The sequence below is a fragment of the Camelus dromedarius genome, chromosome 1 (assembly GCF_036321535.1).
Source record: "Camelus dromedarius isolate mCamDro1 chromosome 1, mCamDro1.pat, whole genome shotgun sequence".
Classification (NCBI taxonomy): Eukaryota; Metazoa; Chordata; class Mammalia; order Artiodactyla; family Camelidae; genus Camelus; species Camelus dromedarius.
Genome location: NC_087436.1, coordinates 121115669 through 121143174, shown reverse-complemented (window position 1 = coordinate 121143174; position 27506 = coordinate 121115669). Strand labels below are relative to the sequence as shown.

At 60.0% G+C, this 27506-nt stretch overlaps 1 protein-coding gene across 2 annotated transcripts; it reads right to left on the bottom strand.

The window, feature by feature from the left end:
* Window positions 1-5907: 5907 nt before the first annotated feature.
* Window positions 5908-27260, bottom strand: LRPAP1 (LDL receptor related protein associated protein 1). Of its 2 annotated transcripts, none has more exons than XM_064488517.1 (8): window positions 27004-27260; window positions 18334-18478; window positions 15412-15536; window positions 14565-14811; window positions 14248-14406; window positions 13313-13395; window positions 11765-11941; window positions 5908-6245 (listed from the first exon to the last, which is right to left on the bottom strand). In XM_064488517.1, exons 1-8 carry the CDS (start codon window positions 27220-27222, stop codon window positions 6183-6185), a joined length of 1218 nt encoding a protein of 405 aa, XP_064344587.1. In that variant the 5' UTR covers window positions 27223-27260; the 3' UTR covers window positions 5908-6182. The 2 variants fall into 2 exon arrangements, with proteins under 2 accessions (XP_064344587.1, XP_010995900.3); XM_010997598.3 differs by having other exon boundaries at window positions 14565-14685; window positions 27004-27258.
* Window positions 27261-27506: the final 246 nt, after the last annotated feature.

Sequence of the window (27506 nt, the reverse complement as noted above, 5' to 3'; positions counted from 1 at the left end):
CCAGGACCCAGTGGGCGTGGTCAGCATGCCCATGGGGAGCACACACAGCTCACACCCCACAGGCCCTCCTTCTCAGTGGGGGCCCCTTGGGTTAGTGGGCCCAGAAGTCCAGTCCCCTTCCCCACCGAGTCCGTGGAGGCAAATGTCCCGCCTGGGGTGCAAAGGCCAAGGGGCCGCCCCACAGGCAGGTCAGGATCTCACACGCCCTGGATGAGATGCCAGGGTAGCGGGACTTGCCTTCTCAGGTGTACGTGGTGGCAAAGCACAGCCAGTGTGCCCCAGTCGAGGGCTCCAGCTGGCCAAGGTCCTGCAGGTGCAGGGGGCCGACCTCCGTGCCCTGGGCAGGCCACACGTGTCAGCTTAGGGCTGGGCAACTAGGGGTCCCAGGCCTTACCTGTGACCTCGAGGGGCTGGTGTCTGGGGTCTCCTATTTTTCAAAATGGGATGAGCCTGCTGTGTTTTCACAAAGCTAACATGGGGTCAGGTCACAGATGTGCGACGTGTCCAGGAAGGGTTGCCATCCCTGCCCTCTGCCCTGCAGGCAGCCAAGGGGTCTCCTGTGGACCCCCCGCTTGGGCACATGGCTGTGAGGAACAGAGTAGCTCCCTGCAGGGTCAGGCGGGCCCAGCCAAGGGGTCTCCTGTGGATCCCCTGCTTGGGCACATGTCTGTGAGGAACAGAGTAGTTCCCTGCAGGGTCAGGCGGGCCCAGCCAAGGGCACCATGAGAGCGGCCATCGGGGAGCAGGTGCTCTGGAGGCTGGGAGGGGCCTGGAGTGAGGGTGCCAGCCGAGGCTGAGGGCAGGGGTTTGTTCTGATGGATGGTGGCCAGGCAGGGCCAAGTGGGGCCAAACACCTCCCCTCCTCCGGAGCTGTGAAGCCAGCACTTGGTGGCCCGATTCGTTGGGGTTACCTCTGCCAAGCCGCTACAGCCGCCAGGGCCAAGGCACACGTACACAGGCTCGAGCTGGGGAAGGGACGCCGCCTTTGCTGAGAGGGCAGGGGCGCCCCTGCAGCGACACCTGCCACTGCTCTTCCCCCTGCCTTCATTCATGTCCCATCCCCCTCACATCCTCATGGCCCCTCTGCCCTCAGGTCCCCGGGTGGGACCCTCCTTAGGCCTGAGCTGGCCCGCAGGAGGCTGCGCAGGGCGCTGGACACGACCCGGCAGAGGCATCCTCCCCCTGCCTCCCCGACCCCAGCGTCTCGGCTCTGAGATACCACGGTTGGACTGAACATCGCATTACTTTTTTACTGAGGTGTAACTGACAAATACCACGACGTGAGTTTAGGCGGACAACGTAAGGGTTCGGTATTTGTGTATATTGTGAGATGACCCCACAGTGAGCCCAGTGAACACCCCCCTCACAGTTACAGACTTTTTCCCCTTGTGATAGGATCTCTAAAGACCAACTTGCTAGCGACCTGCAGTGTAAATCTGGGGCTGTGACCTGCAGGCGCCATGCTACACACAACCTTCGAGACTCCACTTCTAACTGGAAGTTTGCACCTTTTGGCCCCTGCACCCACATCGCCACTGCCCGCCGTCCACCTCTGCAGCCACAGGTCTGCTCTGTGCCAAGCTCACGTCTCTCCTCTGGAAGCTTCCCCGTGTGAGTGAGGTCATGCACGTGCCTGTCTCCTCTCACTCAGCGCGGCGGCCTCTGGGTCCATCCGTGAAGCTGCAGATGACAGGGGTTCGTTTCTTCAGCGGCCATGTGGCACTGCGCGTGTGTACGTGTGCGCACACACACCACATCGGCCTATCCACGCGTCCATCGACGGGCACTCAGGGGCTTCTGCCTCCTGGATGCAGGGCATCACGCTGCAGCGGACACAGGGCACGTGGGCGGCGTGAGTGAGCGTTTCCGTTTTCTCCCGATCGACGCCCAGCAGCGCGGCTGCGGCTCCCACGGCAGCTCTGCTTTCAGCTTCACCTTGCGCGCCTTCGCCTTTATTTTGCGGGAAGAGGAGTGACTGGGTTTGCTTATTTACTTATATCTCGTAACTTTTTTGGGGGGGATGGATTAGGTTTACTCACCGATTTATTTAAATGGAGGTAGCGGGGACCGAACCAGGACCTCAGGCATGCTAAGTGTGCGCTCTGCCCCTGAGCTGCACCCTTCCCCCATTCTTCTAGACTCTGCAGTGATCTAAGCTTTTCTTACAAGAAGTTAGAACATAGACAGCAAATTAAACACAAATTAAATAGGAGAGTAAGAACAGAAGTCAGTGAAAAAGAAAATGGACAAACAAGCAGCAGACAAAAATCGATGAACTTCAAAGCTGGCTCTGGGGAAAACGCCCACATAACCGGCAAGCCCTGGGTGAGACCGGCGGGGCGGGGAGGGCAGAGGAGGGCGCGAGCGAGCTCTGACCGCCAGCACCAGGCGTGCGAAGGGCGGGGTCTAACCACAGATTCCACACGCAGTAAGAAGATAAAAGGGTATTTTCAACAACTAATGCCAGTTATTTTGACAACTTAGATCAAATTCCTTGACAAACACACCTTTAAAAAACACAAAAGAATATTAAAATCAAAGCAGCCTCCTATCTATTTTTAAAAACTGAACTCATAGTAAGAACCTCATCACAAGGGAAGTCCCAGGCCTGGACGGCCTCACCCATCAACTCTACTGCGCATTTAAGACAGAAGCAGGGCCACTTCTCCCAAGCTGCAACCCGTCTGGGGAGGCCGGCTTGTGGGTGAGGCTTCACAGACAGGCAGAGGGAGCGCACAGGCCAGAGCCCCTCGTGAGGGCGCGTGCAGGAGTGCTTGGCCGAGCGGCAGCGCGTCTCCTCTGGCCACAGAAAAGGGCCAGTCAGCACGACCCGTGCGATTTACCCAGGAATGCGAGGCTACGTTAGCCCGTGAGAACCAACCAGCGCGACCCGCCACGGTAGCCCGGCAGAGGGGCAGGGAAGCCTTCACAACCTCCTCAACAGACGCGTGCGAAGTCCTCGACCACCTCCGATGGAAACACTCAGCAGACGAGGGCGGCACCTCTGCTTTCCCCAAAAGGGCCCTCACCTGCGAGCGCGCAGATGCGGGTGAAGGTGCGGGCGCCCTCTTCCGCCACCACTGTCCTCGGCGGCCTGGCGACCCGGCCAGTGCGGAGGTCCCCACAGATGACAGGAACAAGTGTGAATTTAGGGTAGAGGATGCGAGGTTGTTACATGAAACAAACAATCGGAAGATGAAATACAAAACCATGCTGCCGGCGCGAGTGCAGAACACCGTGTACCTGGGACTGAACCTAAAGAAAGCACGAGAGGCCGTGCAGAGGCAGCAGCCTGTGCCGGGACCGCGTGTGAGCCCTGCAAGACTGCATCCTGGAGACGCGCGCCCCGCCCCGGTGACGCGTGCACCGAGGGCCCGCCTGTCGGTGCAGGAGCTCGCCCGTAAACACGAAGCGTATACAGAAATGCGGAAGACCTTTCGCGAATCTTTAAAAGCAGGAAGAAAACCGCTCACTGATTTCAAGATTTATTGTAAAGTTGCTGTCATCAAGCCAGACTGAGGTAGACACACAGAACAGAGTCCAGAAACAGACCTACAGCTGTAGGTCCACTTGACTTTTGACAAAGGCACCAAACCAAACCACTGGCAAAGGGAAAAGCCTACATAACAAGCGGTGCTGGGACACAGGGGGAGAAGGGGCCTGGCCTCCCAACACAGCTGGAAGTGCCAGCCTCCCCCAGAGGGCGCCGTCTGTGCACCAGGACGCCCGTCAGCAAGCACAGGGACCCCACCGCTGACGCAGGCAGCGCAGTGCCGGCTGAGGGACGCCGGGCACACGCGGTCTAGCTCCACTATGGCAAACGCAGGGACAGGCAGGAGGGGGGGATGGTCGCAAGGCGGTGGCCTGGGTGAGGACGGCTTTCCGGAGCACAGGCAATACTGAGTCTCTTTTTGAGTAGCGGTCACACAGGTTATTACAACCACCAGCACTGTCCCCCAGGCTGAACACTTAAGACCTGGGCTATTTCCTGTGAATGTACTCCCTCCCCGCCACAAAACCACCTAAAATTTAACAAGCGTCTCTCTAAGTAGGTACTGCCAACACCAGCAGGAACGTCCACAATGAAAGCTGAACACCAAGGCTTGGCAACAGAGCACGCACTCCGCCCCGCCCCAAGTGGGAATGAGCGCCTCCCCTTGGAAAGGCATTTGGAATCACCTGCCGCGTTTGAACGAACGCACCACCACCGCTCAGAATCTGGAAACGCGCGCACGCACGAGTGTTCCCCACAGCCGTTTCCAACTGCTGTCACCATCCCAAACTGGAAATAACGCACATCTCCATCAACAGCAGAACGGACGAGAAACAAAGTATGACACCCTCCCACAACGGGATGGAATACTAAAGGAACAAACTTCCGCTGGCGTTATCTCAGCAACACGCCTGCTAAAACCTGGACAACACAAACACAGACCGCCCCCTAGCACACTTTCACATCTGTGAAGGTCAAACAGGGAGACCCGACCTTGAAGGGCGGTCTCCTAGTCCCCTGTAACGGACCACCACAGACAGGAATGAAGCAACACAGGTTCACTTTCCCAGTCCCGGGGGGCGGACGTCTGTGGCCACAGCGTGGGAGGTTGGGCGCTGGGGGGCAGTCTGCACAGTGGCAGGGGTGAGGGAGCTCTGGGGTCATCTTGTAAGGGCGCTGATTTCACTTGTGAGGACCCCAACCTCATGACCTCCCGAAGGCCCCACCTCCAGGCATCGTCACCTTGGGGATTAGGTTCCAACCCACGGATTTGGGGAACACAAGCCAGTGGTTGGCTCCAGGAGAAAGGAGGGCCCAGGGCCGCTGGTTCCCTGCGCTTCCTGGGCTGGGTGGGCCCACTGTGCTGGCATGGGACATCTCCCTGAGCCCCAGGCGTATGTCTTGTGCCCTTTAACGAACGTACGTTTTACTTCAAAGGGATCATTTAAAAGCTACAAACAGTGCAGCCACTGCCCCTGACTGGGGGGGGGGGGGTTCCCTCCTCACCCATCTCCCCCAGGGCTGGAGGCGGCGAGCGACAGTGAAGGCCCGTCCCTCTCTCTTGCTCCGGTCTGAAGGCCAGTTCTCTGGGCTGTCAGCTCCTCAGAGGCCGGACTGGTTGAGGCTCCTTCTCTGCCGGCCTCCACGTCCCGTGCCAGCCTCCCCAGGCCTGGCAGCGCCCCTGCTGTGAACCATGAGGGCTGGGCCCTGCAGGCACACGGGGGCTCTCAGCCCTTCAAGAGCAGCTCTGCCCTGAGCCTCGCACACGCGTCTCCGTGCAGTCGCCCCAGTCCTGCCCACGGCAGCTGGTCTGGCTGCTGGCAGACAGGACGTGAAGGCCCACGACCCAGGGAGGAGCGGGGCTGCACCCGAGCTGCCTGCCGTGGGGCTGCCTCCCCGCTTGTGCTCGCAACGCCCTGCACAGTCCCGCCACGGTGTCCTTGGCCTTGGCTCTTCTTGTAACGGCAACAGGAAACTCGTGCTCGGCGGATCCCAGTGCTGGTGCTGAGATCTGATGAGGCCAACGCAGGAAGGCAGCGCCCAGCGGAGCCTCCAGGGCCCAGGCGTGCTGCGGACTCGTCCCTGACTCGGGCCCGAGCCCTCCTGCAGCGAGAACCAGGCACTTCCGCTGGATGGAGCCCTGCAGGCTGCTCCCGAGCCCGTCCTGCGGGGTCAGGAGGAGAAAGGCAGCCCCACGAGGGCTCGGCTCGGAGGCCACGACGCCGCGTCCCCACCCTGCCTTCGCCGCCGCCTGACCAGGGAGGCTGAGCCAAGTCCATGGCCCCTTCCTCCGTCTCGTGCCACAGAGAAGCTGGGGGAGGGGGCGGCGGAAGAGGGGCCTCGGGCGCCCACACCTGTGACTGAAGTCACCAGCCCAGCAGACAGCGAAACCGGAACCAGTGACACCAACAAGCTCGGGGCTTAAACACTGCAGTGTATTTCTGAGGACTTCTGTACACAGTATTTCCAGCAGCAGACTGATAAGATTTTGATGCAAACTGTGACCCTGCAGCATGGGCAGCTGGAAATCGGCGTTCCTGACAGAGGTGACTGCCAGCGGTGTTGTGGGCGGGGCCGTGCCGGCCAGGGGGAGGTGGGGGGTCACGCAGCTCCTCTTCTCGCTCGGGACCCTTGTGGCCCCGTCCCCTGCTGGCTGTCTTCAGGAGTCCTGCGGCCAGGCTCCCGGGGCTCAGAGCTCGTTGTGGCGCGCTCTGGAGACCCGGCTGGACAGGTCCTGCAGGTGCTTCTTCACCTGCAGAGAAGACACAGGCAAAGCAGTCAGGAGACCCGCTCACCTCGGCCTGAGACGCTGGCCCAGCAGTGAACTCCCGAGCCCGGTTAGCTCACTCTCCCATCCCCCTCCCACACAGACCCTGTTGTGAGTAAATCTCAGAAGCAGCTCACGAACCAGAAACAGCCTCCGAAGAACACTGTGGACACAGGCGGAGGAGGCCTTCCCGCCCCCCACGCCCTCCTTCCACCCCGGACTCTGCGGACTTGAGCTCTGGGTCCCTCCTGACGAGACTGGCTGAGGGCGCGTTGATTCCGTGCACCTTTCTGAAGGATCAGCTCTCAGTTTCGTTGATCTTTTCTATTTTTTCAGTCTTGGTTTCATTTATTTCTGCTCTGATCTTTACGATTTCTTTCCTTCTACTAACTTTGGGTTTGTCTGCCTTTCTTTCGCTGGTTCCTTTAAGTGAAAGGTTAGATTGTTTATTCAAGACTTGCGTTTCCTGAGGTGGGCCTGCATCATGACAGACTCCCTTCTCTGAGCTGCTTCTGCTGCGTCCCTGGATTTGGGAAAGTGGTCTTGTTTTTGTCTCCAGGCACTTTTTGATTTTTCATTTCTTTGGTGATCCATTGATTGTTTGGTAGTAAACTGTTTAGCCTCCACGTTTGTTTTTTTTCCTTGAAGTTATTTCCAGCCTCATAGTGTTACGATTGGAAAAGACACTTGATATGACTTCAATTTTCCTAAATTTACCAAGGCTTGCTCTGTGGCCTAGCATGTGGCCTCTCCCAGCGAACGTTCCATGCCCTTGAATGTGCATTCTGCTTTTGGATGGAATGTCCTATGAACATCTAGAACGTTCATTCATCTGGTCAATGTGCCTCGAGGACTTTCTGCCTGGGGGTCTGTCCGTCACTGTAAGTGGGGGGCTGGGGTCCTGCGCTGTTCTTGGGTCACTGCCTCCTTCTATGCGCGTTTACTTGCTCCTAGGTTGGGTGTGCTCACGCTGACAGCTGCTCTATCTCCTCCTGGGTTGATCCCGTTAGGCAATGTCCAGCCTTGTCTCTTGTTAGTCTTTGTTTTGAAGTCTATTTTGTCTGGTATGAGTACTGCTGCCCTGGTTTTGACTTCAGTTGCGTGGAACACCTTTCCCCACCCTGCGCCATGTCTCCAGGTCTGCAGCGAGTCTCCTGCAGGTGGCGTGCGTGTGGCCTTGTTGCTGCGGTCGCTCCGCCAGTCTGTGTCCTTCGGCTGCAGCCCTCAGTCCGCGTACGTCCGGTTACTGACACGCGCACACCTACTGCCGCTGTTAGTTGTTTCCTGGTGGGTTTGTAGCTCGTTCTGTTCTTGGCTCTCTTCCCTTGTGCTTTGGTGACTGTCTTCCCTGTTATGGATTCCTGCTCTTTTTTCGTGTGTCGGGCACTGTTGACAATCCCATCGGAAGTGATGTTTCCATCGTGCCTCGTGCTTCTCTGCTTCCTTCTGTGTCTCGGGGGCTCTTTGAGGGCTCTGATGATCAGGGCGGCAGCAGAAGGCACCACCTCAATCTGGGTCTGTTTTGAATGGTAAGTTTCACTGGAATCCTCAGACCCTTTCAATCACCAATTGCCTTGGTGATGTCATCACACAGTCTGTTTTGGAGGCAGATCCAGGGGGACTGATCTTGGTGGCCAAGGTGGATGTGGCACCGACTTCCCCACTGGTGCACCTCAGGTACACGACTTTGCTCTTGCTAGGGTTGAACTTAGGCGGCACGGTGGAGGGGGCTGGTGTCAGACGAACCCGGATCTGGGACGACCGAAGGAAGCTGCACCTTGGCCTCCTCCGAGCCAAAAGCTGAGCGCCTGCCACTGCTGGCTTTCAGCGCTCCTCCTAGTTGGTAGGTGAACACTCTCTACCGTCACCGAGTGCCTGCCTCCCCAGTGAGGTTTTTCCTTTTGTGATTCTCGTATTTTCAGTTGTGGTGTTCTCTTTTCCACGTGCACAGACGGCTCCCTCTATCATGTCCTGGGAGGCCAGAAGCGCTTCCTGTCCATCTGCTTCCCTGCGACAGCCCGCCCGTCCCTGGCACGCCCACCGGGGCCTCGCCAGGGCAGTGTTCGTGGTCGTAGGCGGCTTCCTTTCATGGCTCTGACCGCCTTCCCCACCCCAGCCTGCAGAGCTCTCTGCTGAGAAGTAGCTGACAGCCTCACGGGGACTCCCTGGTATGTAACGCGCTGCCTTTCTCTTGCTGTTTGTAGGATTCTGTGTCTCTGACTCCTGCCCCTGTAGCTGCAGCGTGCCCTGCATGGGCCGCTGTGGGTTCGTCGTGTGGGGCTCTGTGCTGCCCGGGCCTGGGTCTCTTTTCAACTCTTACTTCTTTGGGTAAATAGCTCCTCTCGTCGTCCTTCTGGGACCCTTACACCTTGAAGGTTAGTGGCCTGACGCTGCCCCAGGTCCCTCAAACTGTCCTCACGAGCAGTCTCCCTTTTCTGTTCAGCCTGAGTGAGTGCCACGCCTCGCTTCCGCTCCTGTGTCCCCTAGCGCACTGCTGACTCCTTGCAGCACGTCCTGCAGTTCAGTCACTGTGTCCTTCTGCTGCTGGTGTCCGCATGCATCTTCCAGCCGGTGCACTCCTCACTGACCGCCCACCCCTGCCCTGAGCTCACTGAGCATCGCTGTGACGCCAGCTCGACCTCCACAGCAGGCAGGCTGCCCACCCCGCCTCTGCCGCGTCCTTCTGGGGTTTTATCTCGTTTGTTTGGAACACGTTCCTGTCTCCAGTGCCTAGTTCTGTGTTTATTTCTGTGCACGAGCCGGGTCGGCTGTTTCCCGATCTCAGGGAAGTGGTCTTAACGTAGCAGGCATCCCTCAGGGAAGCCAGCAGCATGGTCCCGTCCAGTCACCAGAGCTTCGCACTCTGGGGATGTCCCCTACATGGGCTGCAGGGGCCCTTCTGCCGTGGTGGGCTGACTACCGTGCCTGTGTCATTTCAAAAGCAGCAAAAGACGCCAACTTGCCTGCGGCTCCCGCTCTGCCTGAGGCCTTCCCCGAGCCCTCCTGGAGCCCTGCTGGCCGCACCCAGGAGCACAGGCTGGGCGGGAAGCCGGGGTGCTCTCAGCCAGAGCCTCCCCGGGGCTGCCCCCCCGCCACCTCACTCCTCATGGAGCGCCAGTCCCTTCCACACACACTTTTCTAATTGGAGTCTAGTCGGTTTACAATGTTGTGTTTCTGCTGCACGGCAGTGAGTCAGTTACATGCATACACGTTCCTGTTCAGTACAGGCCGTCATGAGGAGTTCCCCATGCTGTACTGCAGGACTTCGCTGTCTGTTTTACATAGAGACGTTTGTATCTGCTAATCCCAAATCCTAATTCATTCCTCCTCACTCTTTCCTCTCTGGTAACTGTAAGTTTGTTTTCTATGTGAGTCTATCTCTGTTTTGTAAATAAGTTCATTTGTGTCCTTTTTAAAAATTAGATTCCGCATGTAAGTGATACCATATGGTGTTTTTCTTTCTCTTTCTGGCTTAGCTCATTTAGTATGATAATCTCAGGTCCATCCATGCTGCTGCAAATGGCGTTATTTTATTCTTTTTTGTGGCTGAATAGTACTCCATCATATAAATGTACCAGAGCTTCTTCATCCAGCCCTCTGCTAATGGACACTTTGTGCTTCCACGCCGACTATCGTGAACAGTGCTGCTGTGAACAGTGGGATGCGCGTGTCTTGTCGCATTAGAGGTCCCTCCAGATATGTACCCAGGAGTGGGACAGCTGGGTCATGTGGTAAGTCTGTTTTTAGTGTTTTGAGGAATCTCCATGTTTTCCGCAGTGGCTGCACCAAACTGCATTCCCACCAGCAGTGCAGGAGGGCTCCCTTTTCTCCACAGCCTCTCCAGCATTTATCATTTGTGGCCTTTCTCATGATGGCCACTCTGACCAGTGTGAGGTGACACCTCATTGTAGTTTTGATTTGCATTTCTCTGATGATTAGCTCCCTTGTCAGTCACATCATTTACAAATATTTTCTCCCATTCTGTAGGTTGTCTTGTCTTGTCTTTTTTTATGGTGTCCTTTGTTCTGCAAAAGCTTGTAAATTCAGTTCAGGCCCCACTTGCTTAGTTTCGCTTTCCCGCCTGCCGCCCGGGCAGCCCGGCCCGGGAGAGCGCTGCTGGGGCTCGCGTCAGGGACGCTCTGCCTGCGCGCTCTTCTGGGAGGGTTCTGGCGTCTTGTCTTACGTGGAAGACTTAAGCCATCTGAGCTTCTCACACGCACTTCTTAACCGACGTGTCTTCTTCCTTGGTCAGGGAAGCCAGCGCACCTGCCCACCCGCATCCTTGCCTGTCACAGCGATTTCCCCTGCAGATTCTTGTATCGTGGTGTCAGTTTTAGATTGCATGTCTCAACACGGGTTACCTGGCTTCTCTCCACTCCCCTCTGCCAAGTGCAGGAGCAGATCCACACACCCGTCCTTCTTGCTACTTCTACCTTCTTTTAGTTTAAAAGTTTGATTAAGTCTTGCGTAAGAAGTGCGCCCCTGTAGTGCAGCCCAGCTCCTGTTTTCAGAGCTCCCTGTGCACTTGCAGCAGCGTCCTGTGCTGGTACCAGTGTCCACACTGCCTGCTGCCTCCTGTCCTCACTGAATCTCAACCAGAGGCCCATCCGCAGATGGGCCCCCTCACGCCTTAATGCCTGGAACTTGCCCCGATTCGTGGGTTCACCACGAATGACTGTGGTAGGGTAGGCAGTGGCTATTTCCCACAGCCCTGCCAGGTCAGGCGCCCCCAACCTCCCCTGTGAGGGGTGCTCCAGTCTAGGCTGTCCTACACCTCTGTGCATTGCCTGGGGTGCCAGCGTCACCCCACAGTGGAGCTGACGTCCCCATCTGGGGCAGACATGAGCCCTGCTGAGCCATGCACGAGGAGTGACCCCGCTTGGGCCAACTGTTGCTGCCCTGAGATGGTCCCTGCTTCCTATGGAACCAGGTGTGGTGTCCACGAGCCCTAGACTGAGTTCTTGGGAAACCACTGCCACCTGCATGCCCTACGGAGGCTCCAAAGGCACCTCAGGCAGCTGGCAGGAGCTAAGGACACTCAGAACCAGTGCCTGGCTGCACATTCCAGGGCCAGGATGCCAGTTGTGTGGCTGGAAGAGCCCCGCTCCAGGCCAGCCTGCCCCCACTGCCCACACCTCTTGCCTGGTCACCCAGCTGAGAGCACGAGTGCAGACAGGTGTCCTGGCCCTGAACAGGCCCAGAGGTGGCTGGGGGTGGGGGGTGGGGAGCCCCTGTTCCCCAGTGCCCCAGAGTGATGGCCTAGCCCCAACCCCCTTCAGGGCTGTGCAGCCCCCTTGTGGAAGCAGGTGTGTGGCTGTATGCCTGAAGCCCCCACCAAGATCCATGACGCTGGGACGATCGCCTTCCGTCTGCAGAAAGGAACCAAGGCTCAGGGAGGAGTGGCCAGGCGCACACACGGGGTCAGGGGGCTAGGGGCCGGCAGCCTGGCGAGGACGAAACCGTGGCAGGCCCGCCCCCTGGGAGGCCGGCCGGCGCGCACGCACCTTGTAGCCCAGCTGCTTGGTCTTCTCCTCCAGCAGGGCGTACCTCTCCTTGTTCTGGCTGATGTGCTCCGGGTCACCGAAGCTCTCCACGTGCTTCAGCTTCTGATGGGAAATTTCCAGCTGCTTCTGATAGTGGTTGTGCTTTTCAATCTTGGCTTCAAAGTGCTTAAGTTCTTCCTAGAAAAACAGTGAAACAACTGAATGTCCCCCGACATGCTCTAACTCCCATTTCAGGGTCCCTGATCAAATTTGACGTCTGTTTCAGAACACCGAGGGCAGACTACACGCTTGGTCCCACTGGGGAACAGGGCTCAGCACAGGACAGCAGCAGCCCCCCACACCATCCCAGCTCAACGTGCGGCCCGCCGGGGACAGCTCCGGGGGCCGAGCGGGGGCAGCGGGCTCTGCTGCCCCGGCCGCCACGCACTCGGGGAGCAGCACGCGTGGGAACCGCGAGCGGTGCTTCCCTGTCAGAGACCCAGCCCGCCCCCGACGACCTCTGAACCCACACCTCTGTGAACGGCACCTGCCAGGTATCTGGTTCTCTCTAGCCTGGACCCCGTTTCCAGCCTGAAACGTGGGCTTGAGTTTTACCCAGCCCCCTGCGCACTGCCCCCCCGCCCCCTTCCACCCTACAGCCTCCTGTCCGTCAGGAGCAGAAGGGACAACATGACTGCCCTCCTGCCCGCCCCGCGCTCCTGGGTGACACATCCCACCTCCAATCCCACTGCAGCCTTGAGGTGGGCTGTCACTGCCCTGGGCCTCAGTGTGGGGCTCCGTGTTCTGCCCAGGCCCGCGAGCCCACAGTGTGGGCCCTCTGAATGGCCTGAACTCTGTGAGGGCTCAGGATGGATGCCCACTTGGGACCTACCCTGGACACATGCTGGCTGACCTAACGTGTCTCACGGAGCTGACACCCTCCTCAGGTCCCTCCCTGCTCCCAGCGGCCACACAGGGCAGCTCCCTCCCACCCTCCCGCCAACTCCCTGGCAACCATGGGCACACCACTCCAGAGACCCCTGCTGGGCCTCCAGGGCCTCCTACCCTCCCCCTAAGACCGCCCCGCTCCCTGCCCCGGGCACCTGCAGGCCCACACCAGTTGCCTCCTGAACAACTCAAGGGGCTTCAACTCCACAGGCCCCATGCGGAGCCCACTCCCCCGATCCCCGACATGCTGACCTGTGCTGCCTCTGTCACAACAGGACCCACGGGAAAGCGATGCCCAGGTGCCCCAAGACCCTTCCTTCCTCCAGGCCCAGCCCCGGGGCCCCCTGCAGGGTCCTAACGGTTCCTCTTCCAAATCCTTGTCCACCTGCTTGTTCCATAAAATCCTGCACCCCACACTGTCCACTCACTGGAGGCCAGCTTTGTCCCACATGGGCCACCAACCAGGACAGTGGAGGGACGCAGGGGTCAAGGGGAAAGCCCCTGGGAAAACACTGATCTGCGAGGACTGAGGAAGAAACCCTCCGCCACGTCCCCAGAAAGTTCACCAGGAGAGGCTGCCAAATACTGTCACTGAGATGCCATCGCCTGGCGCCTCCTTACCCGGAAGGACTCCAGCTCCTTCTCAGAGAAGTTGGCCGCCCTGGCCAGGTCCCAGAGGTCCATCACCCGTGGCTCCTCGAACTCTGCAGAGCACAGGCAGGTCAGTGACACACACGGCACCGGGGACACCCAGGGCCACACGCGCCCGAGTGCACAGAGCATGTGTGTCTAAGCGTACATGTGCGTGACTGTGTGTGCACACACAGTGTTGATGTGCAGGTGTGTATTTGGTTTCTTCTGGAAGCAGACCGGGTACTCCCCACATGCATTCAGTCTGCAGTGTACGGGACCCAGCGGAATGGGGCCTTGGTGATGCCCCCACCTGCCCCTCGGTCAATCCGCTGCGCCCTAGGGTGCAGGAGTCCCACAAGTGAGCGGGGGGGGGGGGAGCTGGGGGGTACGAGGGGGAAGGGGTTGTGGGAGTCAAGATTGTGGGTGCCCCCACCTGCAGTTCCAGGCTAAGGCTCAGGCCACTGCCCATCCCGCTAGCTCTGAAGTGAAGCAAACCAGATGGAAGGGACCCCTTACCCTCGGCCAGTGCTCACAAGCCGACGCGGTGAGGGTGCCGGCCTCTCACCCACCTTCTGGAGGAGGCTGGGCACAAGTGGCCCTGGCTGCCTGCCCAGCACTGATCTCACCAGCTGCTCCACCTCCTCCCTCGGGGGACCCCCTCCTGCTGCCCAGGGCCGCAGGGCATTGCTGGAAGGACTCAGACTAGCAGGAGAAACCGAGCAGCAGGCTGGACGCAGCCCTGGAAGGGGCTGGGTGGAGGTCAGAAGTGCCCCCTGCTTCTCTGCATGGCCGGGGCCTCGGAGTCGTTGCTCCGCAGTAGCTCAATGGCTTCCCAGAGTGGCCCTCGAGGTGGCCCCGTTCCCCCACCAGGTGCGCCTGCAGGAGCAGGGGAGAGGGCACGTGGGGGACGGCCGCGAGCTCACCGGCCTGGGCGCCGTAGCCCTGGTGGCTGACTTTCCGCAGGCGCTCGAAGCCCTGGCTCACGTCCCGCAGCTTGTCCTTCAGCTCGGCGTGTCTGCTCTGCAGCACCTCCTCCTTGACGCGGGTCATGTCGGCAGGACTGACGACGTTTTCGTGAACTTCTGTGGGAACCGGAAGCAGGGCACCCACGCATGAGAGCCTGGGCCTGGGACGGCAGCTCCATGGAGCCTTGTCTAGATCTCACAGGGCAGTGGCCAGCTCCATTCTGGAACATTCTGGAGCCAGGGCTGCCCACACGGGGGCCCGGGGCCTCACACACCTTCTGTCCCGCTCAGGGTCTCCAGCAGGACGTTGTACTCATGGACTTTGTCCTGGTAATGCTGGAACTCCCGCCACAGCCTGTCCAGATTTTCGCTGGAGAACTTCCCAGAGGTCTTCGCCTGAAAGCACAGTGGCCTCGGGTGAACACCCCGGTCGGCCATGCTCACCGTCCACGTCCAGGGGAGGGAGAACCCCAGTTCTTGCCCCCACTCAGTGTGGTCCAGACAGCACGTCCTGGACAGGAGCTGGTGGGCAAAGGAGAATGAAGCCTGAATCCCCACCTGGCCGGCACCCCCAACCAGGCGACCACGCCTTTCTGAGTCATGGAACCTGCCCGTGGGATCAAACTAAATTACAGATGACCCTGCAACATGGGTTTGAACCGCGTGCATCCATGCGCTTGTGTGAGGATATTTTCAAAGAACAAGGCAGTGCACATGCTCGGCAAGTGGCTGAATCTGCAGGTGCAGAACCATGGACACAGAGGGCAGACTAAGTCACACTCAAATTTTCAACCGCGTGGAGGGTCAGCACCCCTAAGCCCCGTACGTTCAAGGGTCAACTGTCCAGGCACAAAGAGAAAAGAGCCGCTGGTTACACCACGAGCCCGTTTCTAACCACAGGTCATCCACACGCCCCTAACACAGGAAGCTCTGACGGCCACACAGGAACCCCGGATGAGAGCAGCGAGTGTTCTGAACAGGAAACACACGACCCCGGAGAAATGGGTACAGCCTCACGAAGAGACCAAGTCCCAGTGGGACACCCCACACCGGGCCAGACGACAGGGCAGGGGTTAGCATGAGGGCGCACATTCCCGGGGTGGCGGACGGTGCCCTTGGTACCTTGTGCCACAGCTTCTCCAGCCGAGGGTCCTCCAGGCTGTCGTCCTGGGCGTCGTGGCTGAGGAAGTTGCTGCTCACAGCCCGGGCATCCTTCCTCCCGTCCAGACCGTACTTGGCCAGGATGACTAGGAGAGAGCGGGAGGCGGTCACTAGCAGCGGCGCCCCAGCCCGGGGGCCACAGCGCCCTGCTGACTTCGGCACCGGCCTCCGCCCCCGGCTTTCCCGGCCACTCGGGACCTGGTGGAAGGAGCGTGAACAAACCTGGGGCTGCCGCTCTACCGACGCGTCCGGGGCTCGGGGACACCCCCAACACACACCAGCCCGGCCCCTCCACCCCGACCGCAGTGGAGCCTGTGCGGTTCGGCCGGGATGGGGCTGTCACCCACCGGACCGTCTCTACAGACCAGCGCTTCCCAGGTGTTCAAAACCGAAACCTGCAGCCTGTTTCTGTCGGGGGGCCAACTCCAGTGAGCAAGAGGGCGGCAGTTCACTGAGTGGACGGGGCGGGGGCCGGGGCAGCTTTTCCACAACCCAAAACATATTTGTATTTGAAGGAAAATACTTTCTAAAGGTGAAACCCCTGTTGGTGCTTTCAGTGAAAAGGCACCAGCAGCAGCCGGAAAGGACAGCAGCTCCGGCCTACTGGCCAGCCGACGGGGTGGCGACTGGGTGTCACTTCTCAGGCACACTCAGGACCCGGCGCCCGCCCACAGCCTCTGCATCAGAAGGGGGCCTGCGTCTCAGACCCCGTCGTCACCAGCACAGCGCGGGGCAGGGGGCCGGCAGGAGACTGGAGAACAGCTCAGCCACCGGGGCAGGGTTCCTGGGCCTACCCTGGGACGGGGGTCCTGCCCGGGATGGTCCTGCCTTCCCAGTGCTTCCTCCCATGCCCTACCTGCCTCCTTAGTTGGGAGTGGGTCTGACCCATCCCCCTGATCTGAAGGGATGCGGGTCCTCCAGATGGCAGATACGACCCACTGTCCCCTCCACGGCCGCACCCCGGGCCTCTCCCAAGCTCCCCATCCTGTCTTCCCCAGGAACTGGGCACAGGGCTTCCCTTCCCCCTGCACCCCATCCCTGCCATCCCTGGGGTCCTCATCTAAGCAGTGGCCCCTCTGACCCTTGACCTCCAGTCCCTTCTCTGGACTTTACCCCAATAGGTGGTGGACGCAATTAGCGCCTGCGGCCCACCTGTGCAGCCTCCACACCCAGCTCCTCGCCCTGGGGCCCCACGGCCCTGCCCGGCCTAATCTTGGCTTCTGGGGTTTCACTTCTCTGCCTACACTGCCTGCACCTCGGAACTCACTTTCCCGGATGCTTAGACCAATGGAATGAGCTGTGAAGTGTGTATGTTCTTAGCGTCCAATCTGTGCTTTCCCTAAACGTAAACCGTGGTCCTCGTCCTAAACTGCAGAAGCCCCCCCCGCCCTCCCTGAGTGATGGATGCTGCCTGGGGCAGGGCCTTCAGGGGAGATCACAAAATCCATCACACCCTGGGACTGAGACCAGCATCTTACCACGTGTAACTTATACCCTAAAACTATCTGGAAAAAAGGCTACTGGATGTCCCGGCCCAGAGAGCTGGGGCCTGGCACTGCCTTCGAGGCCCATGCAGTGGTCATCCTGGCCAGAGTCCCGGCCTCGCATCACTAGTGCAGAAAGGAGCCCCAGGCTTGGCAACCCCAACCCACCCGGAATGACCCCAGTGGCCCTGAGCCTGGCGGGGAGAAGCACTGGGCTGTCCACGTCCTCGAGCCAGTGCCTGCAGCCAGCAGAAGGCAGAACCAGCAGGCAAGGCAAGGCACACGAATCTTGGGGTGCACTCAGCAGCCCCAAGCCCAGCCTCCTGTTTCCAGGAAAGGCTGCAGCCCTGGAGTGCACTCTATGGGGCGGCCCAGCCCGGGGTGTGAGGCTGCAGAGCAGAAAGGGCAGGACCCGTCTGCTCAGGACTCAACTGGGTGTGCTGAGTGTGCCGGCAAGACCTCGGCCAGAACTAGGCAGATCCTGCGGAGTTTGTCCCTCCAGTGTGGGGGCACACCAGGGCGAGCACCGTTAGCACACAGGACAGGCCTGGTCACGCTCGGGTCCTGGTCTGGATGCTGTACTACGCGGCATCTGCCTTGGAAATGGCGTGGGGCGGGGGAGGGCACCAAGGGGATGGCAGACGGGGTCCTGTGGACCACATCCAGAAGACGGCCAGCCACTCGGTGAACAGTCCCGCAGAACGGACACTCAGAGGGCCTGCCTCAGCACTCCAGCTCCTTCCAGGCTGACTGAGGTCACCCAGGCACCCACAAAGGAACCACCGTCACCCACAAGACCTGTGACAGGAACCTGGACACTGTCTGGGCTGGAAGCTGCTCCCAGGAGGAAAGGGTCTGGCAGTGAGAGTCCAGGTGAAGGTGTCACCGGGAGGGAGCTGACCACTGGCTATCTCTCTGTGCCCCCCGTGCGCCTCCATCTCACAGCCCCAGGCCACCTGGAGTGCACAGGGAGCCTGAGACGGTGGGTGGACTCTGGGCCCGACTGCTCGCACCCCGTGCGGAGCAGCACCAGGCTTGGTTCGGCGAGGGCTCTGCTCTTCACTGGGTGGACTAGGACCCGGGACACCCCTACTTTCTCTTCCACGTGACCGTAGGCACCTGGCCACCCCTGGCTGCCTCCCTGGACCAGGCAGCTCTGGGCCTTTGGCTGCTTGCGCGTTAACGCGGCCGGACACCCTCGCCCTGGCCCTCGCGCTCGCTGGCCGAGAGCCCTCAGAGGACAGCCCGGCGGCTGCGCCTGCCTACAGCCGAGGGCCACTCTGCCGAGGACGGGCTCACGAGGAGGGGCTACCTCTCGTCCTGCCCACAAACCAGAGACAGAACGAGATGTGGGGCTGAGCTAGGAGCCCGCTTCCCTTGGTGAAAGACAGAGAGGTACCGTTGAGACTGCGGATAAGCTTTGCCTCCTTCTCCCCATCTTCATCCAAGCCCTCAGCCTTCAGCTTCTTCCACTTGAATTCGTCCCGCTCTTGTATCTTCAGGTCAGCATGTAGCTCAGACAGTTTCACAGGAGTAAGGCCCAGCTGTGGGACAAGAACAGAGACCATCTGAACACCTGCTGCGTGGTGACCAACGACATGGCCTGCAAGAAATGGGCCTCGGAGAGGAGCCAGGGTCCTGGATGGTCAAACTCCCTCATGTGTCCCTGCACGAGAGCCTCGGAGACCTCTGCCCACAGTGTGGAGACCACTGGCCTCTGCGTCCCGAGCCCGCTCTCTGGCCTTGCCAGACCCCAAGTCCCTGGGGAGCCCAAGCGTGCGGGCGCCAGTGGAAAGCTGGCTCCTGTAACGGGATGCTTCAGCTTCCCAGCCTGGACCCTGAGGACACCTTGCGGACACCTGGGGAAACGGGGTGGGGGGACGCGGGAGCACGAATGCAGGGCTTGGTCAGGAAACCAATACTTTTTCCTCGTATTACATAACTAGGATAAAAGACAGTGCAACTATCAGAGAGCAGATTGAATTTATGGAAAATGTCCGATTAAAACAAAAACCAAAAAACACAGCCATGGCTCCTTCGGGACACTGGCTGGGAAGCCCTTCCCCCGTGGAGCAGTTCCTGAGCCAGGAGCTGGCCGACCGAGGGACACGGGGCTGCACTGGCCACGGGCTGCGGGACTGAGAAGGGACCTCTAGCTCCTGACAGACTCTGTTCCAGGCTCAGCCACCTCACAGCTTCAGGGCTCGCACCACCTTTGTCAGCCAAAATGACACGGAAGGCTGTGTAAGTTCCATTAAACCTGCAGCTTTAAAAACCAACGAGCTAATGTGACAGGTGCCCGCACCCCTGAGGGAATGGCCGAGTGACACAGGACACAAGACAGAATGCGGGGCTGAGTGCGGGGCTCCCCTGGTAGACGGGACAGTGGGCAAGGGCACCGGACTGGACTTCAGACAGCTTGGCTGTCCTGGGGGACTCGTCCACTCCGGGCTTGGCTGGACCCAGTGTGCGTGTGAGCAGCAGGGCGGAGGACAGCCCCCCGGGCGCTAGAGCCTTGGGAGAAAGGGCTCCAGGTCAGGGCGGGAAGGTGCGGGGAGGAAACTGACGCTACGCAAGGAGAGGGCCCTGAGCGGAGGCTGCGGGGCAGCCGGGCCCCCAGCCGCCCCGGTCGGCGGCCCCCGTGAACTGGACTGCGCGGGCCGAGCAACGTCAACGTGAGCCCCGAGCCCGGGAGGTCTGGTGCAGACACATCACCACAGCTTCAGCCCTGCCGGCCTCACCTCTCGTCGACCCCGTGGGGAGCAGGGACACCTGCGTCCCGTCCCAGCCTCTGAAGCGCACCCTGGGCTCTAAACAAACTCCAGAGCCTTCAGACCAGGGAGCCTGACCCTGTGTGGCAGGACTCAGTGCCCCACTTACCCGCTGCGCGCGGGCCGTGCGGGGGCTTCCCCAGCCCCTCCACCCCACGGCAGTGCAGGGCGCTGGGGTCCAGCGAGGCCACCAGACATGCACACGTCACTCCATCCCTGACGCGACTCCAGCTCTGACGGGGTGGGTGGTGCTGAGGGAAGGCTGGGGGACGCCGTCTGTCAGAACCACTGCTTTGTGTTCTCAAGGTTTAATGGCTGATGTCTAAAGCCACACCAAGTGTCCCTGCGCCAGAACCGCGGGTCAGAATGCCCCTTCCTCGTGAGCCCCAGCTCAGACCTGCCTGGCTGGGTGCGCTGGGGGAAGCAAGCCATGTCCTTCACAAAACTTGGGTTCCTCTTTGTAAAGCAGGCTTGCCAAGATCTGTGTGACCCAGGACGTGCACACCTCAGCGCTCTGTGACACCAGCACATCAGAGGCTCTGACAAGTCCTGCAGCAGAGGAAGCTAGCAGCTCCATGAGCCCGGTGTCCTGAACCTACTTGACCTCAGACCAGTCACCCTCTCCGAGGACTGGCATTCTCAGGAAACAGCCGAGGAACGGAGGAGCCAGGATGCCCAGTCGACCTGCATCACAGCTTGTCCTGGAGCTGGTCTCTCCCAAGTCCCCTCTGTGGCTTGAGGAGGGCCCAGCAGCCCCTCCTCCTCACAGCACCCCGCCCAGGGTGCCCCCCGCCGCTCACAGCCTCCGGCCCAGCCACGCTGGGCCTCCCTCACCCGGCCTCTCTCGGCCACATCAGCCCAGACGGGGCTCACACGTGACCAAGGCTGCTGAGGGAGCTGCTGCCCTGGGAGTGTGGGACCGGGGCTTGGAGGTGGCCAGGCAGCCTCAGTGGCGTGGGCCACCATGCCCCAGCGAGAGGACAGAGAAGGCTGCCGGGATAAGCGCCCCGAGGGAGGGCCCATTCCCAGTAAAGACGCTCTGAGTGCTTCTCTCCCCTGAGACCGGGTCGAGGCTGGGAACCAGGGCTGACCTGTGCTCTGTGGCCGCAAGGCTCTGGGCCACTGTCACCGCCTTGTGAAGCATCGTCACCCCGTGGAAGTGAGCACAGAACCCAGGGAGACCGAGAAGAGGCCCAGACTCTGGCTCTGGCCTTTCCTGCTGACACTTGTTGGCTCAGGCCAGGCCGGGGGAGCAAACATGCTGCACATTCCACCTGTCTCCAGACCACTGTACCTGCTGGTCACAAGGCCCCAGCTCAGATGTCACTTCCCAGCACCTGACCCCACGGGCCCTGCAGGCTCTCCTGGGCGGCTGGAGCTCAGTCCTCACCCCCGAACACTGCCCAGGACAAAGCGGCCCCTTATCGACCGCACAGGTTCGGGAGAACAGTGGGCACCAGGCTTTTCAGGTTAAAAGGGTCATGAGAACGAACCCTTGGGGACGGCCACTGTGGTAGCCGAGAACCTCTGTAAAGGGTTCCTGCCCAAGAGGACGAGAACTGCCAGTGTCCCCAGTGTCCCTAATGGGCACCTGGCAGACCTTGGGCTCTCCCAGCTCTGCAGGGCCTTTCGGGAGATGCCAGAAAAACCTGGGGCCCACCCGCCACGAGCCTGGAACCTATCAGGGAAAGTCCCCCAGCACGAGCCAGACGGCACAGGTGACAGCAGGGCCCGGGTTCTCCATCTCCTCTGCTGGCTCCCCTGGGGGTGGGCCCTTGCCTGGGGCCTTCTCCTGAGGCCTGTGCTCACTGCGGTCTCCCGTCCCCTCTTCTCCCCCGAGCTTGCTTCCCGCAGTCCACACGACTGCGCCCGGGTGCCCCAGGCTTCTTAATCGCCGCCCAGGGCAGGCCTACCTGGCCCCGCCAGCCCAGCTGGCTCCCCAGCTCTGGAGGTGGCAGCCTCCTCTGACCTGCATTCCCAGGGGTGGGCCGATGAGGCACAGGGAGGCAGGATGGTGGGAAAGGCAGAGGGAGGGGCCCTCTAGCAGGAAGAAGAGCGCTAAGGGTTTCACCCTTCAGTCCACGTTTACTGCATCTCCATTGGTGACAGGCTTATCCCCGTTTCTGACTCCGTGCACACAGATGCTGGCTGCTCCGTTACTCGGCTCCTACTGAGTGACGCTGCGCTGCCCGAAGGGAGGCCTGCAGCCCACCCGGGATGCCGAGGGCACAGGCGCTCAGTGTCACCACCAGGGGCCTGCTCGCAGCGGGAGGCGCAGCGGGGGACAGTGAAGGTGGAGGGACAGGCTCCCGGCTCCGCTCTCTGTGGCCTGTGTGGCAGCACAACAGCCCAAGGTGGCCCTCTCTGGGGCTGTGGGGGAGGACCTGTGTCCTCCAACTGCCAGCAAGCTCCATCCCGGGGGGACAGATCTGGGGATCTCAGGCTGCTGGACAAACCACAGCCCGTGGTCCCCACTCACCCCGATTTTCCTGTCTGTCCGACTCCCCAGGGCTCTGAGGGAATCGAGGCGCTGACGTCAGGGCAGGGGCTCCATGGCTGGCAGACTCTGGTGCCCACCAGTGTGACTGTCACGCCCCCTGAGAGTCACTACCTCCCGGGTCTGAGAGCCCGGCAGGTCTAACCCTCCCAACGCATCACACAAAGACAGCTGCCCTCTGGTGCCAACCTTCCTGGGGCGCATGGAGGCCTGCAGGCCCGGGGCTGGAGACGCCCACGGGGGCAGCAGCGCCCCTGAGACACAGCCATGGGGTCCGGGCAAGGAGGCCACGTGCAAACACCTGGTGCCTGCTCTCCTGACTCCTCCAATCCCTTTAACTTTGAGCTAAACATTCATTCCTCACACGAACAAAACCAGTTAATAGAAACCAAACGCAAAGCAGACTCTGTCAAACATGAAAGAAAGTAAATCCTGACTCCACAACAGCAGCTGTGCAGGAAGCACGCGGCTCACAGAGACAGAGGCCCTCGGCCTGCGGGGTGGACACGGGTCTACATCTCAGGCGCCCTCCTGCCAGGGGACCTCACCACCTTGGCACTCTCTCTTCTGTCTCTGAAACTTTCACAACCACCCTGCAGGCTGCTCGGACCAACCGAGGCCCAGGAAGGTTAGGAAGCTGGCCCAGAACACGTAGCTAAACGTCACTGGGCACTTTATGCCTTTTGATCCTACTGTAAATGGGACTGACTTCTCACTGTCCTTTTCAGACAGTTTGATGCTGGCGTATAGAAAGGCAACTGGCGCTTGTATACTGACTCTGTCTCCTGTAACCATAGTGAACTTGTTGATTAGATCCAAGTTATTCTGTGGAATCTTTAGGGCTTTCTGCATATAAGACCATGCCATCTGCAAACAGATAATTCTCTCTCTTCCTTTCTGAGCTGGATGACTTTCACTTCTTCTTGCCTAGCTGTTCTGGCTAGAACTTCCAGGACTATGTTGAATGGAATCACCTGAGTTAAAAAAAAAAAGGGTGCAAAGAACTTGAATATTTCTCTAAATATAACATGTAAATGGCCCACAGGTACATGAAAAGCTGCTCAACACCTCGAATTATCAGGGAAATGCAAATCCAACCACAACGAGACGTCCCCTCACATGTGTTAAGAAGGTTATTATAAACAACAGACAGAAGACGGCAATCGCTGGCGAGGGTAAGAAGGGAAGCCCTCACGCACTGTTGGCAGGAACGCAAATTGGCGCAGCCACTGTGGGAACAGTACAGAGGTTCCCCAGAAATTAAGAACAGAACTACTGCGCGAGCTGGCGACCCCACCCCGGGTTATCCACTCTCCCAAGGAACTGGATTCGGGATCTTGAAGAAAGATCTGCGTCCCCCTGTTCACTGCAGTGCTACTAACGACAGCCACGACAGGGGAACAACCTGAATGTCCAGCGAGACACACGGATAAAGAAACCGTGCTGTAGACAGACAACGGAATATTACTCAGCCTCAAAAAGGAAGAAGTCTTGCCATCTGTGGCAACACGAGTGAAGGTAAAAGACATCACGCAGAGAGAAACGAGCTGGACACGTCAGAGCAAACACTGCAACGTGGTGCCGCTCACACGGGGAATCGAACCAACCAAGCTCGGGGACGCACAGGTGGAGCTGGGTGCCAGGGTGCGGGGGGCGGACAGGAGGGGCTGGTCAGAGGACGCAGTTCCAGCCACGCGACACGTGTAAGGACTGAGATGGAGTGCCAGTGCCGGGCCCGAGTCCGCAGTACCATCCACCACTGGTGGTTACTAAGCTGTGCATTTACACACTTGCTAAGAGAGTCGGTCACGTGTCAGCTGCTCTTACCACACCTGCAAATAATACGCGAGGGGGCGCGAGGGCACCCTGGAGGCGACGGCTCTGCTTACAGCACAGATGATGGTGATGGTTCCACAAATATACACTTATCTCCAAATTCACACACAGGTACAGCCTTTTGGAGGTTCAGACCTCAAAAAAAAAAAAAGATAAACACCAAAACCAAAAAGTCACTGGGCACTGGTGTCCACCCAAGCCTCAGCCTCCAGCCATAGCTGCGCACTCTGAGCAGAGGCCTGGCGGTGGCCCAGCATTGACATGGGCCTGTCCCTGGGCGAAGACCTGAGAGCCACCTTATTTGCAGAGTGGCCCACATAGGTGAGGGAGCTCCAAGGACAGAACACGGCCCTTCCCTACTGAAGATGCTGTGGGGATGGGAGTGTCCCTCCGCAGTCTGCCCTGGAGCAGAGGATGGGGGCTGGGGCAGATGACAGGGAAGGGAAACCAGCCGCATGCTCTCCCCCTGGACCTCCCACCTTGGAGACTGGCTTCAGCGCTGAGGTCAGTGTAGGAACTGCGTCCTGAGCACTGGAGCGGCACCCCTGTGACACCACACACAGCCACCCTGGGAACAGAGACACCTACCAGACCACCCCCATGTGACGGTGGGTGCCGCCCACAGATGCACCCCTCCAGACATCTTCCCATGGCATCACCCAACCCTAGGGCTCCGTGAATAGCCCCCGGCCCCTCCCTGCTCAGGAGCCTTGCAACATGCTGGAAGATGACACAAGAGGCTAGGATCAAAGAGGAACTGCATGATTTCACAGGAGGTCAAGGTTTAAGATGCTGAGCTGTGATGAAGCAACACCAGGAGGTCCCTGGTCTGGTCTTATGGGAGGGGAGGCCCCCCATCCATGGCACCTACGTATCAAGGGGGGATTCGCACCCCCCAGCCCAGAGAAGGTGGGCTGGACAGAGAGGGGAAGGCAAATGCCTTCACCAGCCTCCTTTCCGTCCCTGTGTCCTGTGACACTGTAACACACTAGCTACCTAGACTAGGAGACCACTTTCTACTTAGGAAATAAACAAACAATGTTTTCAGAGAGCTAACTGCGAAAAGAACAAAATCAAAAGGTCCAGAACGCTGGCACAGGTGTGCCTTGCACCACCTTCCTCCTGCACGACGGCTCTGCGCAGCAGGAGGGCAGACCCTGGGCCAGGAGCCACCTGAGAGCCAAGACCAGCCAGCCTGTATTCCAGGTCTGCCTACCTGCACGAGGCCGTCTGGAAGTGGGGAGGGCCCCGGAAAATGCCACTAGGCACAAACCCCACCACAGAGGCCCAGCACATCTTGTTCAGCAGAAAAGACTTGCATGTGCCACTGCAGAATTTCAGGGCTGAGGAGAGCAGAAAGGTCATCCAGTCCAAGGACTGTCTGTCCAAGGCCAGGACAGGGCTGGGGTCTCCGGAGAACAGCCAGGCCCTCTCGGACAGATGTGACCTGAGAGTGACCCAGCTCAGAAGTGGACTGAGCATGGGGTGAGGGTGGGGGGTCACGCAGGTGCAGCCCCAGGGTGGGTGAGCAGCCAGGCGTGAGGAGGCTGCCCAGGCTGAGAGACATAAAGCCGCATCAGGGCAGACAAGGCAGGACTCACCAGGACAGCCCTGCAAGCAGGAGGGGGTGTGGTTCATGGGCACAAGAGTGCATTTCCCAGGCACGACCCCCAGTTCAGTAAACCGGTTCCTCCCAGGCCCTGTGCCCCGCCCTCACTCCTATTCCTGGCTGCCAAATCCAGCAATGCCCCAGCCCCTCAAGAGCCCCCTCCCCCAGTACATCTCCCTGCCTCTCCAGCCCACAGTGCTCTCTCTCACCTGTGCAGACTCCGCGCACAAAAGGGCCCCTCTGACAACTGGCCCACCCCTGCAGGATCCTCAAGGACACTGGTCTGGGAACAGCACAGAACCCAGAAGCTCCTTTAAGGGCCTGTGGGCATCCATCCTGCCCCCTCACAGCCCTGCAGTCTCCTCCCGCGCCCCTCCTGCAGACTTTGCCCCACCTCCACCTTTCTTCCCAGCCAGTTTCTCCTCTTTTCCAAAACTCAGTCTTACTTTGCAAACATCTAACTCTCCTAAAGGACTCAGGAATGCTTAAAACTGGAAGACTGGATCTAATGGATCCCTTCATTTTAGAGCTGAAGACACTGCTGCCCTCAGGGTTGGGGGCAGTTTGCAAATACCCATTTCACTAAAAACAAGCCAAGCCTGACAAAGGAAGAGTTGTTATGTTAATGAGAAGGCCGCTGGTCCAGGTCACACACCAATTAGCAAATTGTTGGCCTAATTCTGCCCTCAACGGCTAAGTGACCTTGGGGGTGCCCTTTGCCCTCTGGGCTTCGTTACCTTCAGCTCTGAAATGAGGAAGGTGGGATTTAGCTCAGGAGAGTCTTAAGTTTCTGGTGTTCCCGCCTGAGCCCACCTCCCCTCCCCTCCCCATCTCCCCCCCACGCCCTAACTAACACGCACTGGCCTGCTCCAAGGTTCTGTCCTTGGAAGTGTCTTAGGCATCACCTGGTCTCCTTTTTTCTCCACTCAGGGATATGTAATGTGCGAAAAGGTGAAAACCTGCAAGACGAGGGACCTGAGATCTAGCCTGGGCCTGCCTGCAGGGTGGGGTCCTGGCCTCAGCTGCAAAGAGGCACAGTTCAAACTGACCGGGCAGCATTTCTGCCCAGGCACCAGGGCCTCCCCGGTCTCCACCTGTCTCCCAGGGCCAGGTCCCTCCTCCCTGACGCAGGTGGGTAAGGGTACCCCACATCTACAACTGCCGGCGGGTCTGAGGCTATCAGAGGCTCGAGGTCCCTGCCCCGCGGAACCCCGAAGTTGGAGACCCGGGTCCCGCGGATCCCAGGATTACAAGAGACCCCGGCCCCGTGGACCCCCGGGCTGCGCGGTCCCCAGGATTAAAGGAAGCCCCTGCCCAGCGGACCCCCGAGGCAGAGGCGGCCCGACCCCCGCTCACCCGCTGGGCCTTCTCCCACAGCTGGCTCAGCTTCTCCATGCGGAACTCCCCCCCGGGCTCGCGCTTCGACAGCGGCTGGGGCTCATTCTTTTCCCGCGAGTACTTGCCGCCATGGCCCGCAGCCGACCAGGGCCCGAGGAGGAGCAGCAGCAGCAGCAGCGGCGGCGGCGGCGGCGGCCTGAGCTGGCGCAGCCCCGCTCGGACTCTCCGCGACGCCATCTTCTACCCTCAGACGCCGAGACCCCGGTGGCTGCGGGCCGGAAAAGGCCCCTGCCCGGCCCGGCCCGCCCCCAGGCCCCGCGCGCCGCCTCCTGGGAGTTGTAGTCCCTCCCCGCGCGGCTGGCCCAGGGGAGGCGGAGGGGGACTACAGAGCCCAGTAAGCCCTGCGGCGCCATGGGGGCGTCTCCTAGGCAACCACACTCGTCTTGTGCCGCCTGGCCCCACTGCCGGCGGTCCTGCCAGGGCGGCTGCCGACGGCGCTGCGGTTTGTCCGAGGCTTGGCT

Excerpts from the sequence above, each read along its gene's own strand:
- LRPAP1 (XM_064488517.1), bottom strand. The coding sequence starts at position 27,222 with ATGGCGTCGCGGAGAGTCCGAGCGGGGCTGCGCCAGCTCAGGCCGCCG. Across the intron at positions 14,812-15,411 it reads TGGAGAAGCTGTGGCACAAG|CTCCTGTCCAGGACGTGCTG; the intron begins GTACCAAGGGCA and ends TTTGCCCACCAG. Across the intron at positions 6,246-11,764 it reads CCAAGCAGCTGGGCTACAAG|GTGAAGAAGCACCTGCAGGA; the intron begins GTGCGTGCGCGC and ends TCTTCTCTGCAG.